The following is a 22,212-nucleotide window of genomic DNA, read 5'->3' on the forward strand; positions in this document are numbered from 1 at the left end:
CAGAGCACTGGGTTGACATGTTTATTTTTAAGCCTTTCCTCTATATTTTCTGCCCTCGACTCTTATCCCCCTGACTTCAAACTCTGGAATGCTGCAGGCTTTCTGCAAAATGCATTTCTAGCTATTTTCATTGAGAGAAAATTGAGGACTACTCTCCCCTCCCCCACAGTCCTTGATGGATGTTTAGTTTCCACTTGGCACAGAAGACAGGGCTTAGCCTATTTTAAACTCTGTCTTTCATGATGTCACAGTGCCAGGCACAGACACACATCACCTCCACTGGAGGTGGAGGAGCTCCCGGGACAAGTCTTGCTTCACTGTCAGACGCTGGAGAAAAGTGGGTCTGAGGTGGTGAGAATGGGAACCGGCCATGCCCCTTCGTGAGCCCCTCATTCTTCCCTCTGCCCGTTCCTTCCTCGGCCTCCCACGCTCCCGCCCCCTCACTCAGGCCTCACAGAAACAACGGCCTGGGTGGTCCTCGGTGGTGCAGGCAAGAGAAGCTGCTTGCCGATCCTTAGGAACCAAAGCTCCTTTGATAACTCCAAACATTTGCTAATTTAGTTGGCACAGTCCATCTGGGATCCCGTATATTCAGAGAAGTCCGTCCTATCTGAGCTCGCTTCTCAGAAACGTGTGGCCACCTATCCGACTTCCTTTACACCAATTGCCTAAAAGCTCTAACAATTTAGCCAGGCTGTTAAGCTTGCCTTCTGCACCAGCTTTCAGGCTGGCTGAAGCCTTACTTCTGTTCGTTCCAGCCTGCACACGCCCACACGCTGCTCTAGGGAAGCAGTGGTCCGATCAACCCAACCGCACAGGAGAAAAAGGAGGTAGTTACCCTGGGTCGACACTCCGTGGCAAGCCTGGCTTTGGAGGTCTGTTTCGGTGAGGGGGCTGGCTTTCTCCTCCAAGGGGCTGCCTTCACCAGCCCCATCTTCCAGGGTCCCCCTGGCCTTACAGTCATCAAGAAAGGGGCCAGGCTGCCAGGCCCTCTCCTCTGCTGGCCTGGGGGAAGACATTTGCTGGAGTGTTGGGGCCAGACGAACATCTGAGCTCTCTGCTCCCTTTGCCTGCATCTCGTAGCAATCTGAGCCCTCCAGTGTGAGGCCCGTCTCGCATTCAGCTGGCTTCCGCTCAACATCCAGATTTAGGCCAGGCGTTTCCACGTCCACGTCACTCGGGCAGCTCACGGAAGCAGACGGCAGTTCTTTGGGCGACTCGAGGCTGATTTCCGCAGCCTCCTTACCTACGGTCTTGACTCCCTCCTTGGTGAACTCTTTGGTTAAGTCCAGGTCTAAGGTGGTTGTCACACAGGGACATATCTCTGGACAGATTGTGTCCTTCTGTTCGATGGGCACAGTTTCCTCCAGTTCTGGGATGTCCGGTTCCATGATAAAATCTTCTTCCTCCCCCACCTCATCCACTGTAACCAGCTCCTCCATGTTCGTGGGGCACCAGCTCTCCCCCTCTGCCTCACTTCCACTTTCCGAATCTTGCTCCTGAATACAAATGAGGAATGGAGGTCAGAGGGTGGCTGAGGAATGGGTCTTGGTATTTAACCAGAAGAGGGTGCAAACCTTGACCACAGGACCCCTCAAACCAGAAAGATGCTGAGCAATCTTACTCCTACCTGGGATCATTTACTGGGTAATTAGGAGCTGTAAGTCACTGTGATGCGTGATGAGAAGTCTCTCATCATTGATTTATCCCTAGGATGAGGCTCCGAACAGCACAGGAGTTGGAATAAGCCCTTAATGTTTAACCCACCAAGTGGACAAAGAATTTCAACTCCTGGTATATAGTAGGTGCTCAATAAATAGTTTTTTTCTTTTGTTTTGTTTTGTTGTTGTTTTAGTGGGCAACACATTTTTATTCAGTAATGTGGCTTAGAGGTGTTTCTATATCATCGGACCTACATCTACACCTTAACTGTTAATGCCCATGTAGGATTCCAATGAAAGTTACGTAGCCTGCTTCCTATTAATAGATATCAATCTCTGCTCATCTTTTTCTGATCAATTTCTGGAAATTTTATTTTTTTTAATTCTGAAAAATAAATAGTTTTTGAACAAATGAATGATTGAGTTGTAAGCGCTACACGCATCAACTTTCTGGAGCTATTTCCTTGCAAGTAGGGCATCACTAAATGTTAAGTGCAGCAAAGTCCCTACAAAATTCTCCCAAACAACCTCTCCCAGCAAGGGTGCAACCCTCCGTAGCCATGGCTCAAACTTGGCCCCTCCTGAAACTTTCCCCTTGCTTCCCCAGCAGCCCATGGACCCAGCAGCTAGCTTTAGGAGATCAGTTTCCCTGCCAGCGATACTCATCTCTCTGCCTCTCCTGGCCGGAAAGGCACGAAGCTGGCCACGTTCCAAGGACACTTCTTTTTGCTGTGGCAGCCCCAGCCCTGTAACTGGGTTTTTCATTTTAATTAAGTAAAATAATCTTTACAAGCACGGTAGATGTTTTGTTAATCCCAAGGTCAGGGCCTGCTGAGGTTCAGGACCCCAGCTTGAGTACCCAAAGCCCCCTTCCTCCTCCAGCCCCTCCCAAGGCAGCTGCCTGTTTTGGGAGCCTGGCTCTGAAGCCTGAGTCTTTTTTGGGCACATGTTTTCTCTTATAAGCGCAGCCAAGTTACTGAAGACTGAGGCAGAGCCCAGGCATGTGGTAAAGATTTCCTCAATAAAGACTGTGCAAGGATCCCAGGCAAAGCCATTCCTCCAAGAAGTGCTGGCTTCATTCACAGACCCGCTGGTGGGGTCTCAGGCACATCCCATGCAGCAAGCAGGTCATCACCCGGCAGGATGGGGATGCCTGTGACTTGGAGCCCAGTGGCTGCTGTGTTGATGCGGCTACACTGCCAGCATCTGGGACAAACTTTACCTTCCTTGCCTTTGTGTTCGCTGCATCAGAGGACTCTGTTTCTTTCTCCTGCCTGCCCAGATGCAGGGGGCTCTCTTCCATGCTGTCCTGTTCCTCTTTTTCAGCCTTACCAAAGGAAGAGCAGAACAAATCAAGTCAACAGTGAGAAGTGGCAGAGGGCACGCCAAGAGGAAAACAACACTACTGAGCACAGCTAATGCTGTCGGATGTGTTTCACACACATCACTTCCTTTATCCTCACAGAACCCCTCAGAGGCAGGTGCTATTATCATCTTCATTATATAGATGGGGAAACTGAGGCTCAGAGAGGTTAAGTAACTTGTTCAAGGTCACACAAACGGAGGCACAGAAATGTCTTCACAGCTTTAGGGAGGCAGACGTCCCTGGCAAACTGGGTACTTTTTGCAGCTGTATAATCTGTAGACAGTGAGGGTGAGTAAAGGGGCCAAGGGGGAACCGACCCTGGGGTTCACAACCATCATGGTGACACCTCACCAACAGATCAGTCTTAGCCATAAAAAAAATCACCTCCAGGCCACTTATGGGTAGGAAGGGTGTTGTCACCCAATCAGGGCCCCTCTCACCTCTCTTTTGCCTTATCTCTGTCGTAGAGCTATAGCCCCAACTAGCAATCCCGCCCCGTCTTCCTTCCTCCTATTCCCTCCCTCAGATTAAGTCCCTCACACTAGTACTCATGTCTGGGAAATTGAACAACTGAAAGCAGATGTTTGCTTTGAGAATTAGGGTCTCTGACCAGCCTTGAAAACAGGGGTCAGCCAACTATAGTCCTCAAGCCAAATCTGATTCAGTTCCTCTTTTTAGTACAGTCTGCGAATTAACAATGCTTCTCATGTGTCTAAATGGCTGTATGTTAAATGCTTGTATCATATTAGCTACATAATATCCTCAATTTTGCCTCGTGGCCCATATGCCTAAAATAGTTACTCTCTGGTGTTTTGTAGAAAAAGTTTGCCAATTCCCATTTCAGAAGGTTGAGGAGGACGTTCTCCCACGACAAACTCTGGCCACCAAATCAGTCACTGTTCCTTGGCATTCTTGGGAGGAAGTTGCATTTGCTCGACAATTTTGGCCGAGGTTGGCTCAAAGTAAACCACTCTCGCTCTGATTTCTTAAGAGAAGACACACCCGTCTTTGCCGACAAGGAGGCAGCCGGGGCAGGAGCTCAGGGCTGACGGGTTTAACCAGTTGTTATGGGACAGGAGAAGACGGTTTAAATCCTCGAGTCTTTGCTCTTTCCGGTGTTCAGAGCGGAAGCTCTGCTCCAGCCTTCTGAGCCGACCTGAGCTCAAAGCAGCTCCAAATGCCTTTTTAGCCCTCAGAATCCAGAGCTTCTACCAACAGGGGACCCCTCTTCTTTATTTTTGTCTTCCTGAATAAATTATCCATGGCCCTCCCTTGTCAAAATAAATAGCCCTTACCCTTCCCAGGCACTTCCGGCAGCACACGCCCAGGTCAACACAGTAAAGAGACTCCCTCCAGTTCAAGCTGGGAGAGGCAGGGACAGCCTGGCCGCCAAAAGCCCCCCGCCAGGCGGACCTGCTCTCCCTCCCTGCAGGCAAAGGAGATAGAGCAGTGCCTTTCAGCGCACCCCTGGCCCTGGGAGCATTTCCAGGTGACAGCAGCTTACAGGGAACAGACAAATGCAACCAAGGCACTCATCCCATCCCGCCACCAAGCAGCTCAGGGAGCAATGTGTTAGGTCCCAACTGCTGCAAGCAGGGCTGCCACCACAGGGCTGGGGTTACTGCTAAACCACCTCCTAGGTGGTCTTCCACTTCTGCTCTGTAGCCCCCTCCCAAGTGTATTCTCCCCGAGGCGATGAGGAATGATGACTCCAAAATGCAAAATCTATCATATCCTCACTGCACCTTCTTGCTTGAACATTTCGTTCTCTTCCCCTTTGCTTCACCCAGTAAATACCCACCTTTCCTTTCAATCCCAGCAGCCGCACATCCTAACCAAGGAGAGCCTCTGATTCGTTACAGGCAGTGGTCCCCAACCTTTTCGGCACCAGGGACTGGTTTCGTGGAAGACAGTTTTTCCATGGACGGGGAGGGATGGGGGGGCGGGGGATGGCTCAGGCGGTAACACCAGTGACGGGAGCCGCAGGTGAAGCTTTGCTCGCCTGCCCGCCACTCACCTCCTGCTGTGCAGCCGGGTTCCTAACCAGAGGTTAGGGGACCCCTGCTTACCGGCACTAAGAGCACTGTATCCTCCATCTCCTTAGCACTTCACACTCACACTCGTGTACTCATTTAAGGAATTATTTGATTAGCATGCTTTTCATTAGACCATGAGCTCCATGAAATCAAGAGTCATTTTAGCTTTGGCTCACAACTGCAGCCCCAGTGCTAGGTGCTCCACGAACACTGGTCAGTACAAGAATGGAGACAGGTAGGAGAGGGTGGAGTGAATAACAAGTACACACCTGCCTCCCAGCATGCTTGGGTCTCTGTCTGGGCTTTGAACTGAACATAAGTGGGTTTGCTATTTCTGTCTCCTAGGGATTGTTTATACTGGGGGCTGCATTCTGGGGACACCTGGGGCTCCATCTGGCCCACAGACATGTTTTGTTCTATACAGTTTCTAAAACGTGGGAAATTTCATACAGATACCTGCATCTGGACTTTGGTCTTGCTCTAAGAAATGGGAAATCTGACAACACAGGGCAGCTGTGCCTGAATGGCAGCCACAGAATGGAGCTGATCAGTGGCTGCCCCAGCAGACAGGTACCTCCTGCTTGGTCCACCACGGTCCCAGCTCTCCACCTTGGCTTCAATCATGCTGCCTGGCTTCCCTTCTCTAGGCACCTGGTTCTGTAAACCCTGATGCCCCTTCCAGGAAAGTGGGGGAGCGCTTCTTTCCAAGTCTCCCTATTCAGTGACTTGACTTCTTTCTTTTACCTCTGGTCTCATGGTCAGGGCTGGGCCTCATGTCTGGCTGTGGCCACCCAGAAACACTGAGCAGCGCACACACTGGCTTCCCCAGCACTGGGCACTCTCTCCAGAATCTCCCAGGGTTTCCCGTGAGCACAAGCTTGTTAAAGTCCTACAGCAGCCTTGTGATCACACCCATTTCACAAACAAGAAAACTGAGGCTGAGAAGAACAGGGTGTGACTTGGTTCTCAGATGCCAGGCCTCTACCTCCAGAGTCTGGGTTCAGTCATTCATTCCTTCAACAAATACTTATTGAATGCCCACTCTGGGCCAAACCCTAATCTAGGAGCTGGGGGCAGGGCAGTGAGCACAGCAGACAAAAATTCCTGCCCTCATGGAGGTTACATGGGGGATGGGGGTAGGGGAGGGTTGGGAGGGAGAGCAGACTCTAAATAAAATAAATAAAGACATTAGGGGATAGGTCAGAAGGAGACAGATGCCACCGAGAAAAAGAAAGCAGGGAAGGAAAAGAAGTGGGTTGGGATGTTGTGATTTTATGTGGTGGCCAAGAATAAACGTTGGAGACTGCGACAGTGAGTAGGGAGCCACATGGACTTTGGTGGGGGAGGAGCTCCCAGGCAGGGGAACATGTGCAAAGGCCCTGTGGTGGGAGGTGCCTGGTATATCATAAGAAAGGCAGGGACCCTGTCCGCAGCCCTGCTGCCTTCATTCCCCAAGTTTAGTCACTGCCTGTTCTCGGACTCCTGGAGCAACCCTGTGGGTTCTAGGTTGTTTTCAAGATTGTGATGAGAAGTTTGAGATCAGTGAGGAAAACTCTTTGTTCTGCTGTTATTCCATCAAATGGTATTGGCTGCCTGGCTCCAAACCCACAGAAACAATCTGCTGGGGACCCCAACAAGTCCCTACTGACCCCACTCTAGGGCTATTAGAGGCGGAACCTACTAGAAGGACAGAATTGTGGGGAAACCCACGGGGCCTTTCTGGGAAGCTTTTTTTGCATCAGGGGCTCTTGGGATGGTCCACAGCATGCGTCACCATGAATGAGCAATGTTGTGCAAACCAGTGAAAGTAGGGTGGGTACAACAGGAGAAGTTACCAAAGAGTCTCAGAAGTGTGGGTAGGAGGGCAAAGGGGCAGCTCCGCCCCTTTGCCATGGGGGACAGAGGGTTCCAGACTGGTGGTATGTGTATGAGGCCTTGAGGCCCTGCTAACTCTCACTCTCTTTCCTTCTTTTCTCAAGGTACTGACCCATCACCAGCCCCTTGGACACCTCCGAGCATAGACACTCTTCTTAAAAACATCCACTAGTTCACAGCTTCTCTGGATCCAGTTCAAGTACAAACAAGAGGTCCTTCATGGGCCCACCCCACCCACTTCCCTAATCTCATCTCCTGTGCTTCCCCTGCTCTGCCAGGGGAAGTTGTGGCAGACTTTGAGATGGGCAAAAAAGATTGCTGGGAGTCCTTCCAATGGAAGGCTGGGCATTTGTCTAGCACCCTTCCAGGGTACTTGATTCTATCGGAGTCTGCACCTTTCATTAGCTTGAACTGAGCTATTTCACAACTTTGTAAACTGCAGAAATGTGATAATAGTACAAATGATTCTTGTTCATAGAGATGCGAAGGAACTTTATCTGCTGGAGATGCCACTGATTCCCACAGAAGAGGCCAGTTTCACATCTATTAGCAAATTCACCTCAGCATTACTGAGTGCCTCTATATGCCTGCTCTTTGGATTCTCCTCTGAACAGCCTTTCACATCTTACTGGTTCCCTCATTAATTAATGAGTTAAACAATACCTTTGACATGTATTCATTTTATGTTTGTATGAGAGCCATGATTTTACTTCTTAAAAACATTACCCTTCAATATGCCCTAAAGGTACAGCCACGTTGAGTATCTCCAGGTTCTTCAAAACAGTCTTCCCTGTTATGAAGAACCTGGAGTATTACTCGGCCGTAAAAAAGAATGAAATAAAACGCCATTTGCAACAACATAGATAGACCCGGGGAGAATTATGTTTAGTGAAATAAGTCAGACAGAGAAAGACAAGTACTGTATGTTATCACTTATATGTGGAATCTAAAAAATAAAATGAATGAATATAACAAAACAGAAAAGAACTCACAGATACAGAGAACAAAAGAGTAGTTACCAGTAGGGACTGGGAAGGTGGGAGGGTCAAGATAGGGGTAGGGGATTAAGGGGTATAAACTGCTATGTATAAAATAAGTAAGCAACAAGGATATATTGTAAAGCACAGGGAATACAGCCAATATTTTATAATAACTTTAAATGAAGTGTAATCTATAAAATAGCAAATCACTACGTTGTAAACCTGAAACTCATATATTATAAATCAGCAATAAAAAAAGTCTTCCTTTCTCACTTTTGCCCTTGCTGCTTCCCATACTGCCTTTTTCCCCACTTTCGATGTCCAGCTCAAATGCCACCTCCTCTGTGCAGCTCTCCTTCTCTCCTGTGCAGAGCTGACTGTCCACTTGACTCCAGCAGGGGCCCCACTGTATGTAAATTATTTTTGTAGGTTAGCTTCCACCACTAGAACTTAATCTCTGCCATAACATGACTACTTCCTACTCATCTTTGAACCCCTGTGCCTAGCACACCCCCCGGCAATGCATGTAGGAATAAAGTCGTGGCCAAAGCACGGCCCTTCAGTGTTCATGGAGTTGAGGCCTGGGATTCTTATTTGGACTTAGTCATTGTCAACAGCTCCTGGGTCAGACTAGAAGATATGCACGTAGGATTTTTTTTTTTTCTTTTTGCGGTACGCGGGCCTCTCACTGTTGTGGCCTCTCCCGTTACGGAGCACAGGCTCCAGACGCACAGCTCACGGGCCCAGCTGCTCCACGGCATGTGGGATCTTCCCGGACCGGGGCACGAACCCGTGTCCCCTGCATCGGCAGGCAGACTCTCAACCACTGCGCCACCAGGGAAGCCCGCATGTAGGATTTTTTAAGTGGATTCTTTATGCAGGCCACCCCCACCTCCTCGCCAACCTCCACCATCCCACTCCTACTTAAATGCAGGCGGCTCTGGCAAGAAAGAAGCGCAAGCCAAACTAGAGTATAAACCTGGTACCCAGAGTCCTCCTTGTGACCCCCTGTGTGAACTGAAGTCGTGCAGCACGTTGTGAGCCCTGGCTGAAGCACTTGGATGAAAGGTGCCAGCCAGCTACTGAGCATTTTTATTCCAGTGGAAGGAAAACACTGTGGACTGGGTCTAGAGAAACACATCAAGCCCTGGGTGCCCAGTATCACTGAATGGGTGGTGGCTGCTTCTCCTTTACCACCTCTCATCGAAGCTCCAACACTGGTAGACGTTTTCGGCAGGAGAGAGGATGGAGCGAACCAAAGGTCTAATCTCCCCCGGCACGGTCTGTGGGTACAAACACCTCAGGGCCGTTCCACTCTAGACAAACAGACAAAATAGAAGGACTTTGCATCACGTCGCTGCCTAATTTCTAGTAAAGGCAGCAGGGTGCTGTGGAGCCAGATCACCATTCCAGCTCCACCATTTCCTGACTGTATGTCCTTGGGCAACTAACTTAAACTCTCTGTGCCTCGGTTTCCTCATCTATAGCAATGATAGTATCATTACTAGTATTACCTCATAGGCTTGCCGTGAGGATTAAATTGAGATAAAGTGTTTAGCACAGTGCCTGGTACAGAGTAAACATTCAGTAAATCTTTCATTCACTCAATAAACGTTCATCACCATTCTATTAATAGTATTCTCCCGTGGGACCTGCCTCTCCTTACCTGGCGGAAGGGATTACATTATTACCTCATTCTCTGTCATTTTGCTTTCTTTACTATCAGCTCCGTCTTGGTCTCTATCAGGTCTCTTGGTTCTGGTTTTCTCACTCTGCTTCGACTTGGTGCCCTTCGGTTCCAGCCCGTCTTCCCTGCCCGAGCCGTCAGGGGGGGCATGTCTGCCTTCCCGCAGCCTGGCCTCATCTTTCCTCCTGGACCTCCCAGGGACATCCTGCTGCTGCTTCAGATACTTGTCCGATTTGCCCTTGGACTCTTTGCGGTAGTAGCCGTCTTCTCGGCTTTTGTATCCCGACGCGGAGTGGAGCAGGTTGGGGGACCCAGACCTCGGGTGCCTTTCTCGGTAGCCCCTCCCTCCTTCCAGCCGTTCATCTAACTCGGCCTTGTCCAGTTGCCGGGGGTACTGTTTGCGGTCATGCGCCCACGTGTCCATCCTGTCCCTCTTGTCCTCCCCGTTCTCCCTCCAGGGGACCGGGCCTCGCTCTTCCTCCCTCCTGGCGTAGGGCGAGTGCTCCCACGAGTCTCGGCCGCTGCCCCAGTCAGCCCGAGAGGGGCCTGGGGGGCTGTGAGAAGAGCTGCAAGAGGTGAAGCTCGGAGTGTGGGACCTCGGGGACAATGACCGGCTCACCGGACTTCGAGATCTCGGCCTTTCTGGGCCGTATCTGTGAGGGAGCAAAGGAGCCGTTTTAGAATCTGCACCTTCCTCAGCCTCCATCCCCAGATACACCCCGTCTCTGCAACAGACATACTGTGCGCGTGACCCCACCTGGCCATAACACGCTTCACCACAACTGCGCAGAGCGCACAGAAAGGTCCAGGAACAAGCTTTTCCTCCCTCCAGGCTTCTGGGAGGGATTTTCCCTGAGCACAGTCCTGGGGGCTTTCTGCCCCTTTACTCATTCTGCTCCTGGGAACTGGGATGAAAAATTGGCCTGTTCTGGCTCACCCCAGCTCTCTTCCTCTTGGAAATGAGCTACGCTCAGGGAGGAGGAGACTCTCCTGGTGGGCGGGGGCGGGGTGCGCCGAGTTGCCCTGGTCCAGCCTGGTAGGCAAGACTGCCTAACCCCGGGGTTCAATCAGCCGACCTCTTGACTATGAGACTGAAGCCGCCCCTCCACCTGGCCTCTACCGAAATAAAGGCCACCTATTGGGTTCCATTTTTCTAGGAAGGCATTTTGGGGTTGGAAGAATCCTTAGAGCCCTGACCTGCTCATGTATCAGATGAAGAAACAGAAACACAGAAAAAGACCCCAGCCTGTATAGGGTTCAGAGCAAGACCTCTTGGTCACCTGCACCCCGACTCTACCACAGAACTGCAGGGTCACGGTGTGGCTTCACAGTCTTTTAAAAACCCAAACAACTATAATATTAAAAACAAACAGACGAACAAAAATCCCAAACTTGAAACAGCTACATACAAAGATACACACACACACACACACACACACACACACACACACACACACAGGTTGTTATTAAGCAGGTCAACTGAGTCATCCACCTGACATTCTAAAAGGACAGGCAACTTTCATTTGGTTCCCAAATACAGGAAAACCACGCAGTCCTCACTGACCAGGGGACAAGAGACGTGGCTCACTGGGACCAGCCTTGACCTCCAGTGGGGAAGCAGCCTGGGCCGGGCCCTCTGCAGCGAGGTTAGGGTGCCATCTGCGGAAGCCCTGGGTAAGAGCCACAGAATGTGCCGGCCAGGTGCCGCTCCTGCTTTTTCCACAGTGGCCTCTGCAGGGACTGTCTCCATAGGGCAGTGACAGTGGTGAACTTGTAGCCCGGGCTTGGCAGGGTCACAACTTCAGCTGGGAGAAATGAGTTGGAAATGTGACTGTACTCGATGTTCAGAGTAAATGACTGGTCAGGTCATGGATGTTTCTACACCTACATTCAGCTCAAGAAAAATCAAGGGCTGGCTTTAAACAGAAGACACACACACCACACATACACCCACACCACACATACACACCACACACATACACCCACATATGTACCACATACACACACCACACACACTACAACACAACACACACCAAACACACACACCACACAATACAACCACACACCACACACACCAAACACACTACACACACCACACGCACAATACAACCACACAACACACACCAAACACACACACCCCAAACACAACACACACACAATACAGCCACACTACACACACTAAACACACACAGAACACACCACACACAAACACACCACATACACAATACAACCACACAACACACAATACAAACACACACACACACCAAACACAACACACACACAGTACAACCACACACCACACACCAAACACACACATACACAACACACCACACAGTACAACCACAACACACACCAAACACACATGCACAACACACACAACACACAGACACACTTTCAGGCTGTTTTAGCAGAGTGTACATTTGCCCTTGAGAGCTGTATATCAGCAGATCCCCTCCTATACTCCTTGACAACAAAGGAGGCGCAGCTGAGGGGAAGCTTAGCATCTTGAACTTTTCTGAGGTTTAACCTGAGCACTGGACTGGACTGATGCGTTCCATCAGGCACATGGAAATATAGGGCCCAGAGAGGCTGATGGACAGGGCAGAGGCAAGGGCAGAGCACAGAGTGACTCAAATACCCCTGAGAAAGAGAAAGGGGAGAATGTTCCAATGACGCAGAATCTGCCCTGAGACCTGAGACTGGGCCTCACCTGTCTGCTTCCCGGAACATGTCCCTCTCCCTCTGGGAATGGATGTCCTGGATGATGGCAGCCACGGCTTTCCCAGGTTTCTAGGCAAAGTCAGAGGGGTCACCATCAGACCAGAGATGGTCTTGCAAACACCAGAAGGAAGCAGCTAGGACTTGGGTTCATTGCCCTGTCCACCAAAGGGGGAAAAGTGCCTTTTTAGGGGAAGAAAAAGTTTAATCCAGAGGATGAAGAGTATGACCATAATGCCGAATGGTGGTGGGGCTGCGTGGTCCAGGGCACGTGGCATCCCTTGAGCTGGGAAGGAAGGAGCCTGAGGCTCACCACCCACATGCTGGGAAAAAGCAGCATTTGTTAATACCCACCTCCCACCTCCTTCCAAATAAAAGCAAATATCTAAAATGTGAAAGGAAGGAAGGGAAAGAGGGCGGGAGGGAGGAAGGCATTATAACTTGGAAAGAGACTTGAAGATCACTAACATGCAGCCTCCACATTTTACACCTGAGGAAACTGAGACCCAGAGAGGTCATTGAGGCAGAGTTCTGCCTGGCACAGTTCCAGCCGCCAGCCACATTGTGTTCTACGGTGACTCCTGGGGTTGTGCTGTGTTAAGGAACACATTCAAGGTCACAGAGATCATTAGAAAATCAGGACCTGACAACAGGCATTTTAACTCCAAGGTCCTTTCTATGCCCCATGCTTCCTGCAACTCCTGACTTCAGTGCGGGGATCCACAGGGGTCATTTGGTGCTCAACGTAAATCTGCAAGGTGGGCAGCGCAGGCTGTGAGCCAGGCTTCCCAGCTGAGGAGGCCAGGCACCCAAAGGCTCTGCCCTTCCCAGAAGTTACTATGGGATGACTGTGCCAGGACAGGACCACGCCAGCTCCCAAATCCCAACCCAAGCCCTTTCCTAAACCCACACTGGCCAAACATTAACAAAACAATAAAAAATAAATGATTAAAAAAAGAAATTCATGAGCACAGAAGGATGGAAGCATTTTCCAAAAGACTACACAAAATTCATCCAATTAAAGTGTATGGAACAGGCTGAATTTATGGTATGTGAATTATATCTCAGTAATACTGAGGTTAAAAAAAGACCTAAAAACCCTCAGTCTATGATGTCAACTTTTTTTTTTTTTTTTTGCGGTATGCGGGTCCCTCACTGTTGCGGCCTCTCCCGTTGTGGAGCACAGGCTCCGGACGCGCAGGCTCAGCGGCCATGGCTCACGGGCCCAGCCGCTCTGCGGCATGCGGGATCCTCCCGGACCGGGGCACGAACCCGCGTCCCCTGCATCGGCAGGCGGACCCTCGACCACTGCGCCACCAGGGAAGCCTGGTGATGTCAACTTTTGACAAAGAATTTTATTAAGAAACTTAATCAACTGCTCTTTTTATCCTCAATTTTTTTTCCTACGTACTTAACAAAGGATCATGAAATCTTAGAGCTACACAAATGTTAGGTACCATCAAATATCTCATTTTATAGGTGTGAAACCCAGGACAAGAGATATGAATTGAGCTCTGTGATTAGCTGGGACTAGAATTCTGTAGTCCTCTGAGTGCACAGCTGCTTATCTGTGTTATTGTTAAGATTGAAGCTCGGGCTGGGAAAACAGTTCAGGAGAGAATAAAGGAGGAGCTGCCTGTGGATTCAGGGGAGAAGTCAGAGCTCGGACTTAGGGAAAGGATGTAAAATGTTCAAGCCAGGGAGGGATCTCTTGTCAACTCGAAATGCAAGAGGAGAGAACGTCAAAGAGAAGGAAGTGACCGCTAGCCCTGTGGTTGTGAAGAAGGAGGAGGTCAAGAAGGTAGTCAATCCCCGTTCAAGAAAAGGCCCAGGAACTGAGCACTGGTCAGGATACCCACCCGAAAGGAGCCTCACACTTTTGGCAAATGGTCCCTTTCATCTGACTGTAGCTATAAAGGTTGACCCTCTGTAAGCACATGGAAGTGTCACCTACAAGTAACAAGATCACCCAAGCCCTGCACTGTCAACTAGCACCTGAGCTGCTTAAACTGGACCAGAAGCAGAGACCGAAGGCCAAGCAACAAAAGAGCTGGGGCTGTGGGCCTGGGCAGAGAAGAAGGCTACTGCCCAGGATGCTTCCTTCCACCCCACCCGAGACCATCTGTCCTCCCACCAGCGTTGTTGGTCACCACCTGTGGGTAGAACAAGAAGGTTCACGTGGAGGTGATTCCACTGAGTGGGTCTTCCTTCTGCCTCCCCACCTTGGGCCACAAGGTGGAAGTTGCCTACTGCACCATCATGGGAGAGGCCCGCCTGGGATGGCTGGTCCGCAGGAGACCCACTGCAGCACTGCCTCCATGCGGGCCAGCTTGGGAAAGCCAGAGGGAGCCATCAGGATCCAGTGCAGGGACGTGTGATAAGATCTCCTGGCACCGGGGAGGCCACATCCCAAGTCCCAAATCTGTCCTCATCCTGCCAAGCTGGAACAGGCGAAGGCTAAAGAATGTGCCCCCAAGCTGGGTACAATGTACCATGGCGACTTTTCAGAGCACACAAATTCCCTGAGGGGGTTGGATCAGGGACTTTCTGTGGCAAAAAAGAGTCCCCAGAGTCCCCAACACTTTTCTTCTGCTCTCTGGAATCTCATATCCTCGTGACTGTTCCTTCCAGTCCAGATCCAGGAGAGCCTGGGGTGAGAGGAGGGGGCCTGGTCAGGGAGCAGCTGAGGTTCTGCCGGTTACCCAGGGGTAGCATGGGTGGTGGGGTTAAGACCTGCAGGGACGGGCAGGTCAGGCCAGGGTCAGAGCCAGAGGTGTTCTAGGAGCTCATGGTGCCTTCTGCATCTCCACCACCACAGACAGCAGCCCCTCGGACCCTTCCCCTCCGGGTGCCGCCTGATGAGGGCAGAGCAGCCAGTCAAGCACCACAGATGGAAACACCCTCTAGTGGCCCAATGTGGTCCCCTGGGGGTCAAAGAGATGCATCCAGAGTTCTTTGGGGGCTAGAAGAGCCTCTTCTGGGCTTAACTATTTCCTTGCCCCTTATTTTCCCAATCACAGAACAGCCTCCTGGGGCCATTGTCAGCCCAGCACCCCCTGAAGTTCCTTCTGTTCAGGTCACACGGCCCCAGTGAGGCAGGGAATGGGGTTATGGATCGCAGCCGTTAGTGGCACAGGGCCGCGCATGGAATGAGCGCTCCACGATGACTGGCTGGAGAGATGGAGGGATGGGCTGACGAGAAAGGACATGACGATCTGCAAATGCTATACGCTGGGGCTGGCGGTCACAGGCACTGTGACCCCCCTCTGAGGACCAGAGGTCAGTTTCTCTCTTTTAAGTGATAATTCCAAATTGTTGGCACTCTCTGGCCCAAACACCCTGCCAGCTGCCATCTGAGAAGGAGTCAGAAGTGGCCAAAGATTTTCAAATAACAGAATCAACTTTTCACTCTAAGAAAATCCTCCCCATCTTCCTCTTCAGGCCTGGCCTCGTTATCCTGTGGTTAAAGGTATAAAGGAGGCAGGTACAATAAAGCTGTACTCGCTGCAGGGGAGTAGAAACGGAAGAGAACGGAGTAGGCCTGCGATGATGTTTGGGGGAACCTTTTTATTGCAGAACATTTCAAACACACACAAAAGTAGACAGAAGTGTATATTGAACCCACCCCCACCCACGGTGAATCCATTTCCACTGTCAACAAGCCCCCAGGGGACCATCCACAGTGCTCTTGGTCAACACACCTTGCTACTTTAGGACAAGGGTGAGCTTCCAAGCCCCATACAGTCCCAGGGAAGTGTGCCCTCAGAGGGAGGCAGATGCTGGGCCAGCATAAAGGAAGCTGCCAGAGAGTTTTGTGCCTCCGGACCCCTCCGCGGCTGTTCTACATGTCTCCAGAGTCCCAGGAAGATGCTGAAACCTTCCAGATGAGCCCTGAACTTGTCAGAGCCAGATCCTGTCCCAGCAGCCCTGACTGTTTCTGACATGAGTGTGCTTTCCAGGCTCTACATCTCTTCTCACCCGACTGCTGCCCAGAAACCCCCTCTCTGTTTCATTAAGTTGCCTCACCCTTCAAGGCCCTACTCAGGAATCTCTCCCTTCTTTACACAAGCAAGTCACACTGCCTTTTGCCACTGAACTTCTAGGAGCTCCGTACGAATGCACTCAGGTTGAAATCACGAGAATTGTTTATCTCCCCAGTTTATCTCCGCCAACCCCAGCGTATAGTATTTGTAGACTGTCATGATCTTTCTCGTCAGCCCATCCCTCCATCTCTCCAGCCAGTCATCGTGGAGTGCTCATTCCATGCAGGGCCCTGTGCCACTAACGGCTGCGATCCATAACCCCATTCCTTGACTCACCGGGGCCGTGCGACCTGAACAGAAGGAACTTCGGGGGGCGCTGGGCTGACAGGGGCCCCAGGAGGCTGTTCTGTGATTGGGAAAATAATCACAAGTGAGACAGCAAACTTTCCCCAAGTGAGGACTATTCTCATATTCATTGTAGCTCTCGGCACCACATGTTATATGGAAAAGACCCTCAATCATCATTTGCTGATTTATTCTTCCTAACCAAGAGCATCATGGACCACTCACAAGACTGCTTCCCAGGGCCAGGGACCATCTCTGTGGCCAGGAGGGCTGGCAACTTACCAGTGACACTGAAACCAGGCCCGCTGTCCCCAAACCACCCCAGTCCACCCCAATCCACTAAATGAGAACATCTGGGCAAGAGGACTTGAAAACTCCCCTGACAGTTTTCTGATGGAGTGACTGGAACACACAGATTTAAACTATTCCAAGTTCCCTTCTGCCGGTAAGACACTGTGACTCTGGGGAAGTCTCTATAGAATAACCAACCTTGTCACGCAGGTTTGCAGGCAGGAAAACACTCACTTTTTTACTGTTCCTTCAGATTTTCTCTTTCTCATTCATTTCACACATTTGTTGGACACCTATTACGTGAAAGTTTCTGCCCCAAACGCCCTGAGGAATAAAATCTCTGCCACAAAGAGTGAGACAAGATTACTGGCATGAGGAAATATTCAAGAGAGGAGAGGAGAAAATGCCTTAAAATCTCTCCTTCTTCTCCCTCCACTTTGCCTGGTGAGCAAAAGGTAAAGTTCCAGGACACAGACCCATCAAAATGTCCCCCACCTCTGCAAGCCCTGGCGGGACCCCATGTGGTAGCCCTTTGGCCCAGAGACACATGAGGATACAGTGACACATGTGGATACAGCGCTTCGCTGTCTGCCTCCCCAGGAACCATCCTCTCTTCTGCAGCCTGCTCCCAGGACATAGCAGGTGACACAGGCCTGGCCAGTCACAGCATGGCCACAGAGACTGGCTCAGGGAAGAGCACGTGTCCAAAGCTAGCCTGATTGGAATGACTTTCAGGACTTCTGTGGGAGCTACTAGGAAAAACTCCAGCTTTCTCTTGGTGAAGGAAATGGGAGGCTGAGGCGCCAGAGCTGCTGGAATCACTGAAGCCATCGCGCCGCCTAGAGGAGAGAGCCGGGGGCTGTCAGGGGCCACCGCAGGGAGACCCCAATGACAAAGCCAAGCGAACCGAAAGCAGAGTGGAGAGAAACCAAGTCCTCATGAGAGCATTTGGGCCCTGAAAGCAGCCCTGCCTGCAGCCAGGGCTACTCCTGGTCTTTTTAGTTACATCAGTGAAAACATTCCTTTTTTTACTTTAGCCATTATGCTAAAGTTCTAGCTGATTCAGGTCAACATAGGGACCACAAGGCACATATTTCTATGCAGTGGAAACATGCCTTGAGATGCCTGCACATAGAGGCAGTGTGACTGCTTGGGAAGCAGAAAATCCTTACTAAAGGTCAGGAAAAATGTTTTCTAGCCACTCAAAGTGTGCTCTGAGGACCAGAAACAACAGCATCTCCTGGGAGCTTGTGAGAAACGCAGAATCACCACCCTGCCTCAGACCTACTGATTCAGAAATTTTAATGAGATCCATAAGTGATTTGTACGCACACTGAAGTTTGATAAGCTCTATTAGAATACCATCTCTGCTGCTTACTGACTGGATGACTGTAAGCAAATTACCTGATTTCTCTGTTTTTCACATGGACAATAGAGATTATAAAAACACAATATAGAGATGCAAATACAGTGCAAAACCAAAGCAGTCCTAGGTTTTAATCATGGCTCTTCCAGTAACTATGATCTTGGGCAAGTTACTGAACTTCTGTGAGGCTCAGTTTCCTCATCTGTAAAACTGAGATAATAATACCTGTCTGACAGTACTGACGCCAGGATCGCAGTAGATAATGTATTGAAGTGCTTGGCACATTACTTGACCCAGGACTCAATTAAAGGTATATATTCTTGTTATTATTGTTGTACTATTTTAATTACTGTTATTATCCACCCTACACACCTCATAGGGGAGAGTGATTGTGAGCCTCAGAGAGACCATGTATGAAAAAAAATGCTTAAAATCAAAGAACACAAGTTATAGTCCTTTACTGATCTGGAAACTGAGGTTCACAGAGGTCAAGCAATTTGCCCAAGGTCATCAAAGAGGGAAGGCATAGAGGCTAGGCTGGTGCTAGCACTCTACAATCTAGCGTAGGTCACATAGCTGTTGATGGTTCTATGTTATGTGTTCTACCTCCCCAGACTTGCTACCTCCAAATCCGTGGGGCCTGGCCCAGTTCCCACCCACAGTGAGCACTCACTGAACATTTGCTGAATGTAAACTTTGACCATCTGACCTCTTTAACCCACAGTTTTGGCACCACCCCAAAGGACCTCTCTTGATAAGGGACTACAAACACCTTGGTACTTTAAGAAGGAGAGTACTGCAGTTAATCCTAATTAGAACCTTATGACAACATCTCATTTGGAGACCAAAGCTCCCCTGGGAATTCAGTACAGTAATTCAATTCTAAGCCCCAGGGCAGAATCCAGGAGAACAAGAACTTTGGGTACAGAATGGGGTGGGATCGTTGACTTGTCTGAGAAAAGCAACAGGCTTTCATGAGCTGGAAAAAAAAAGTGCCAGGTTCTGCCTGAAGCAGAACTGTTGACAAACGAACTTCAGAAGCAATGATGCAAGCAAAGCAGAATCAGGACTTTGACAACTGGTTGACATATTACCGATCTACATCTGTAGACTTGTCAGAATGCTAGTCCTAGCTAGAAACAACCACTGAGGCTTTGTCTTCTGACTTGAACCTTGAAGGCAGATTAAGAGCTGTGAGCCTTGAACAAAATGGACCCTAACTAAATATGGAATGAGCTGAAGTCAACTGGAAAATCCCATTAACTAGGACAGTAGAAAGCACAAAATAAGAAGTTAGATTTAACCACAAATGTGGCACTAAATACAATAAATCCAAACGGACTCATGGCTCCAGCCAAGAGAACTCCTGCAAACCAACAGGAAGATACAATCCAAAAGAAAAGCATGGGCAAATGGCTTAAAAAGGAATTTCCCACTGGAGAAGACCTAGATGGAATAACCAACAAACACATGAAAAACTGCTCAACCTCAATTAATATAGAAAATAAAAAATAAAATCATGATAAACCATTACACTCTCTCCAGAGAGGCAAAAATTTTAAAGTTGGACAAGACAAAGTGCTAGCAAGAAGGTGAGCTATTGAAAACTCTCAGACACTACTAGTAGGAATGCTATCATCTAGTACAGTTGAGGGTAAGCATGCCTTGTGATCCAGCAATTCTACTTCTAGTTATGTACATTCCCTGGTTATACACACATGTACATGGGTACTGGGATAACATGTTTGAAAATGTTCATAGTAGCCGTGTCTCTAATACCCTAAAACTGGAACAACCCAAATGTCCATCAACAGTGGAATGGCTAAACAAATTTATAGTCACACAATGGAAATTTATATAACAATGAAAATAAAGATGCACCCAACATAGATGGCATAACGTTGAATGAAAGAACACAGTATGATTCCATTCACATAAAGTTCAAAAATAGGTAAAACTAAACTATAATGTTAAAAAAAGGCATAGAGAGGGGGTAGAATAATAAGGAAAAGCAAGGAAATGGTTATCTCAGGGTCAGGAGAGTAGAGAGGGAGGGGTTGAGCACAAGAAGGGACTTACAAATCTTCTTGGTGCTGTCCGTGTCCTATTTCTTGACTTTGGTGGTGGTTTTGTGGGACTTATGGGAGTTCACCCATTATTACTTTTTCAACTGTGCAATACAAAATTAGTCACTTTTCTGTCTGTATGTTATACTTCACGATAAAACAAAAAAGAAGAGAATGGTAGAGCAAGCTAAAACGAAAACAAAAGCCCTGTTTGGAATTACCTCAATTCAATCCTTATTTCGGACAATGGCCAACTCAGTCATGTGCTGCATAGAAGGCTTTCTATGGGGCTTAAGACAATAAACATAGAGAGGATGGAGGAGAGAATAAAAGATCAAGGGGGCGACAGATGAAGAAAAAGTTACTGAAGATCTGTCTGGGTTTCATTCAGGGGTTTATGCTTGGAACTCTCACCTCTGAAAAGCAACCACCTTTCCCTTCTTTCTTCATCTTTCAAGACTTCTCTTAAAATCCTCCTTGGGTCCCAGGTAGGTAGTCACCTTGCCCCAAGCACCCCTTTGCATCTTGTACTTACCTCAATGAGCACTTTTCTTGCCATGTTATAATGGGTTTGCCTTTCCATGTGATATCCTCAAAGGCAGTGGGTAATTTTTGGATCTTTTCCTGTGCTCTCCTTCCCACCAGCACTTAGGCAAGTGGCTGACAAGGAGGAGACACTTAGCTGTTGCTTGTTGAATGACTGAATGAAGGAGAGAATGCTTTACCTTCAGCTGCAATTCCTTGTATCTCTTGGACATCCGAATGAGCAACTTCTCACCATTGATCATGGCAGATTTTTCTTGGTAATACTGGACCATGGCCTGGGCAGCCTCTGTGTAAGCCATCTCTAAAAAGGCCTAGGAAAGAAAGGAAGGACAGACATTGGACTTGACTTGAATGGTCTTAAAGAAAATTCTGTTCAAGGTATGACTCCATGTATATGAAGTTCAAGAATTAGGCAAAACAAACTGATGGTGGTAAAAGTTAGAGCTGAGCTTCCCTCGGGCTTGGGGGTGAGATACTGACTGGGAAGGGAAAAGAGCAAACCTTCTGGGGTTCTGGAAATGTTCTATATCTTGACCTGCATAGCAAATACATAGGTGTACACATGTAAAAAATTAATGGAGTACATTTAAGACGAGTGCATTTTAGAGTATGTGTTTTATACCTCCATAAAAAGGAAAAAATTCAGTACAAGGAAGAACTTTCTTTGATCCCATCTGTTCAAAGAGACTTATTTATTAACTTCAGCAAAAGAGCTCATTATAAGATGGCCCCTCTCCTGATCCCCCTGGTTACCAAACATTATTCTTAATTACATATGTCCATCCTGGGCTACATCATGCCACAGGAGTCCCTCTGGATGGGAGGGTCCATTAAGGCACAGTTCCCCCGAGGGAAGGGGGTGTGGGGGAGTGAGTCTGCTGCACAAGTGACCTTGGGCTCATCCCTGAAAAACTTGCTATTCGGTGGTGGTGATGACAGGAGACAGACACAAGCCCTGGGTACCTGAGCTCTCAATTTCTTTGCAAAGAAAGAAATACACTAAAAAACTAGGGGGCTCCCTAGGCTTGAAGGAAGGCCATGTCTTTGTAAGATGGAGAGAGAGGAGACCCTCAGTTACGTTTCCACAGCATCTCTCCTCTTTAACTTTTCTAATAAAAACCCTTACAAAGAAACGGGTTTTCCACTCAGTCAGTGCCTACAGGGAGTTTCTAAATAGCCTGTTTTGACTGACCTGTCAGTTGACCCCAGGAGCCGCTGTGGCAGATTCGTCACTGTTATTGTCTTAGATTTGTTGGATTTGTACTATACTGATGCTGCAATGATCTGGTCCC

General features: G+C 49.0%; 1 protein-coding gene across 4 annotated transcripts in view; it reads right to left on the bottom strand.

Annotated features, from left to right (window-relative positions):
* RBM20 (RNA binding motif protein 20) overlaps window positions 1-22,212 on the bottom strand; it is a 216,924-nt gene that overhangs the window by 20,494 nt on the left and 174,218 nt on the right. For all 4 annotated transcript variants that reach the window (XM_067709437.1, XM_067709434.1, XM_067709435.1 and 1 more), the window contains exons 7-11: window positions 21,100-21,231; window positions 12,316-12,395; window positions 9,610-10,258; window positions 2,884-2,988; window positions 839-1,499 (exon numbers count right to left, since the gene is read on the bottom strand). In XM_067709437.1, the coding sequence (XP_067565538.1) occupies window positions 839-1,499; window positions 2,884-2,988; window positions 9,610-10,258; window positions 12,316-12,395; window positions 21,100-21,231 (1,627 nt within the window). The remainder of the gene's footprint in view (window positions 1-838; window positions 1,500-2,883; window positions 2,989-9,609; window positions 10,259-12,315; window positions 12,396-21,099; window positions 21,232-22,212) is intronic.

The sequence above is a fragment of the Pseudorca crassidens genome, chromosome 16 (genome assembly GCF_039906515.1).
Source record: "Pseudorca crassidens isolate mPseCra1 chromosome 16, mPseCra1.hap1, whole genome shotgun sequence".
Lineage (NCBI taxonomy): Eukaryota > Metazoa > Chordata > Mammalia > Artiodactyla > Delphinidae > Pseudorca > Pseudorca crassidens.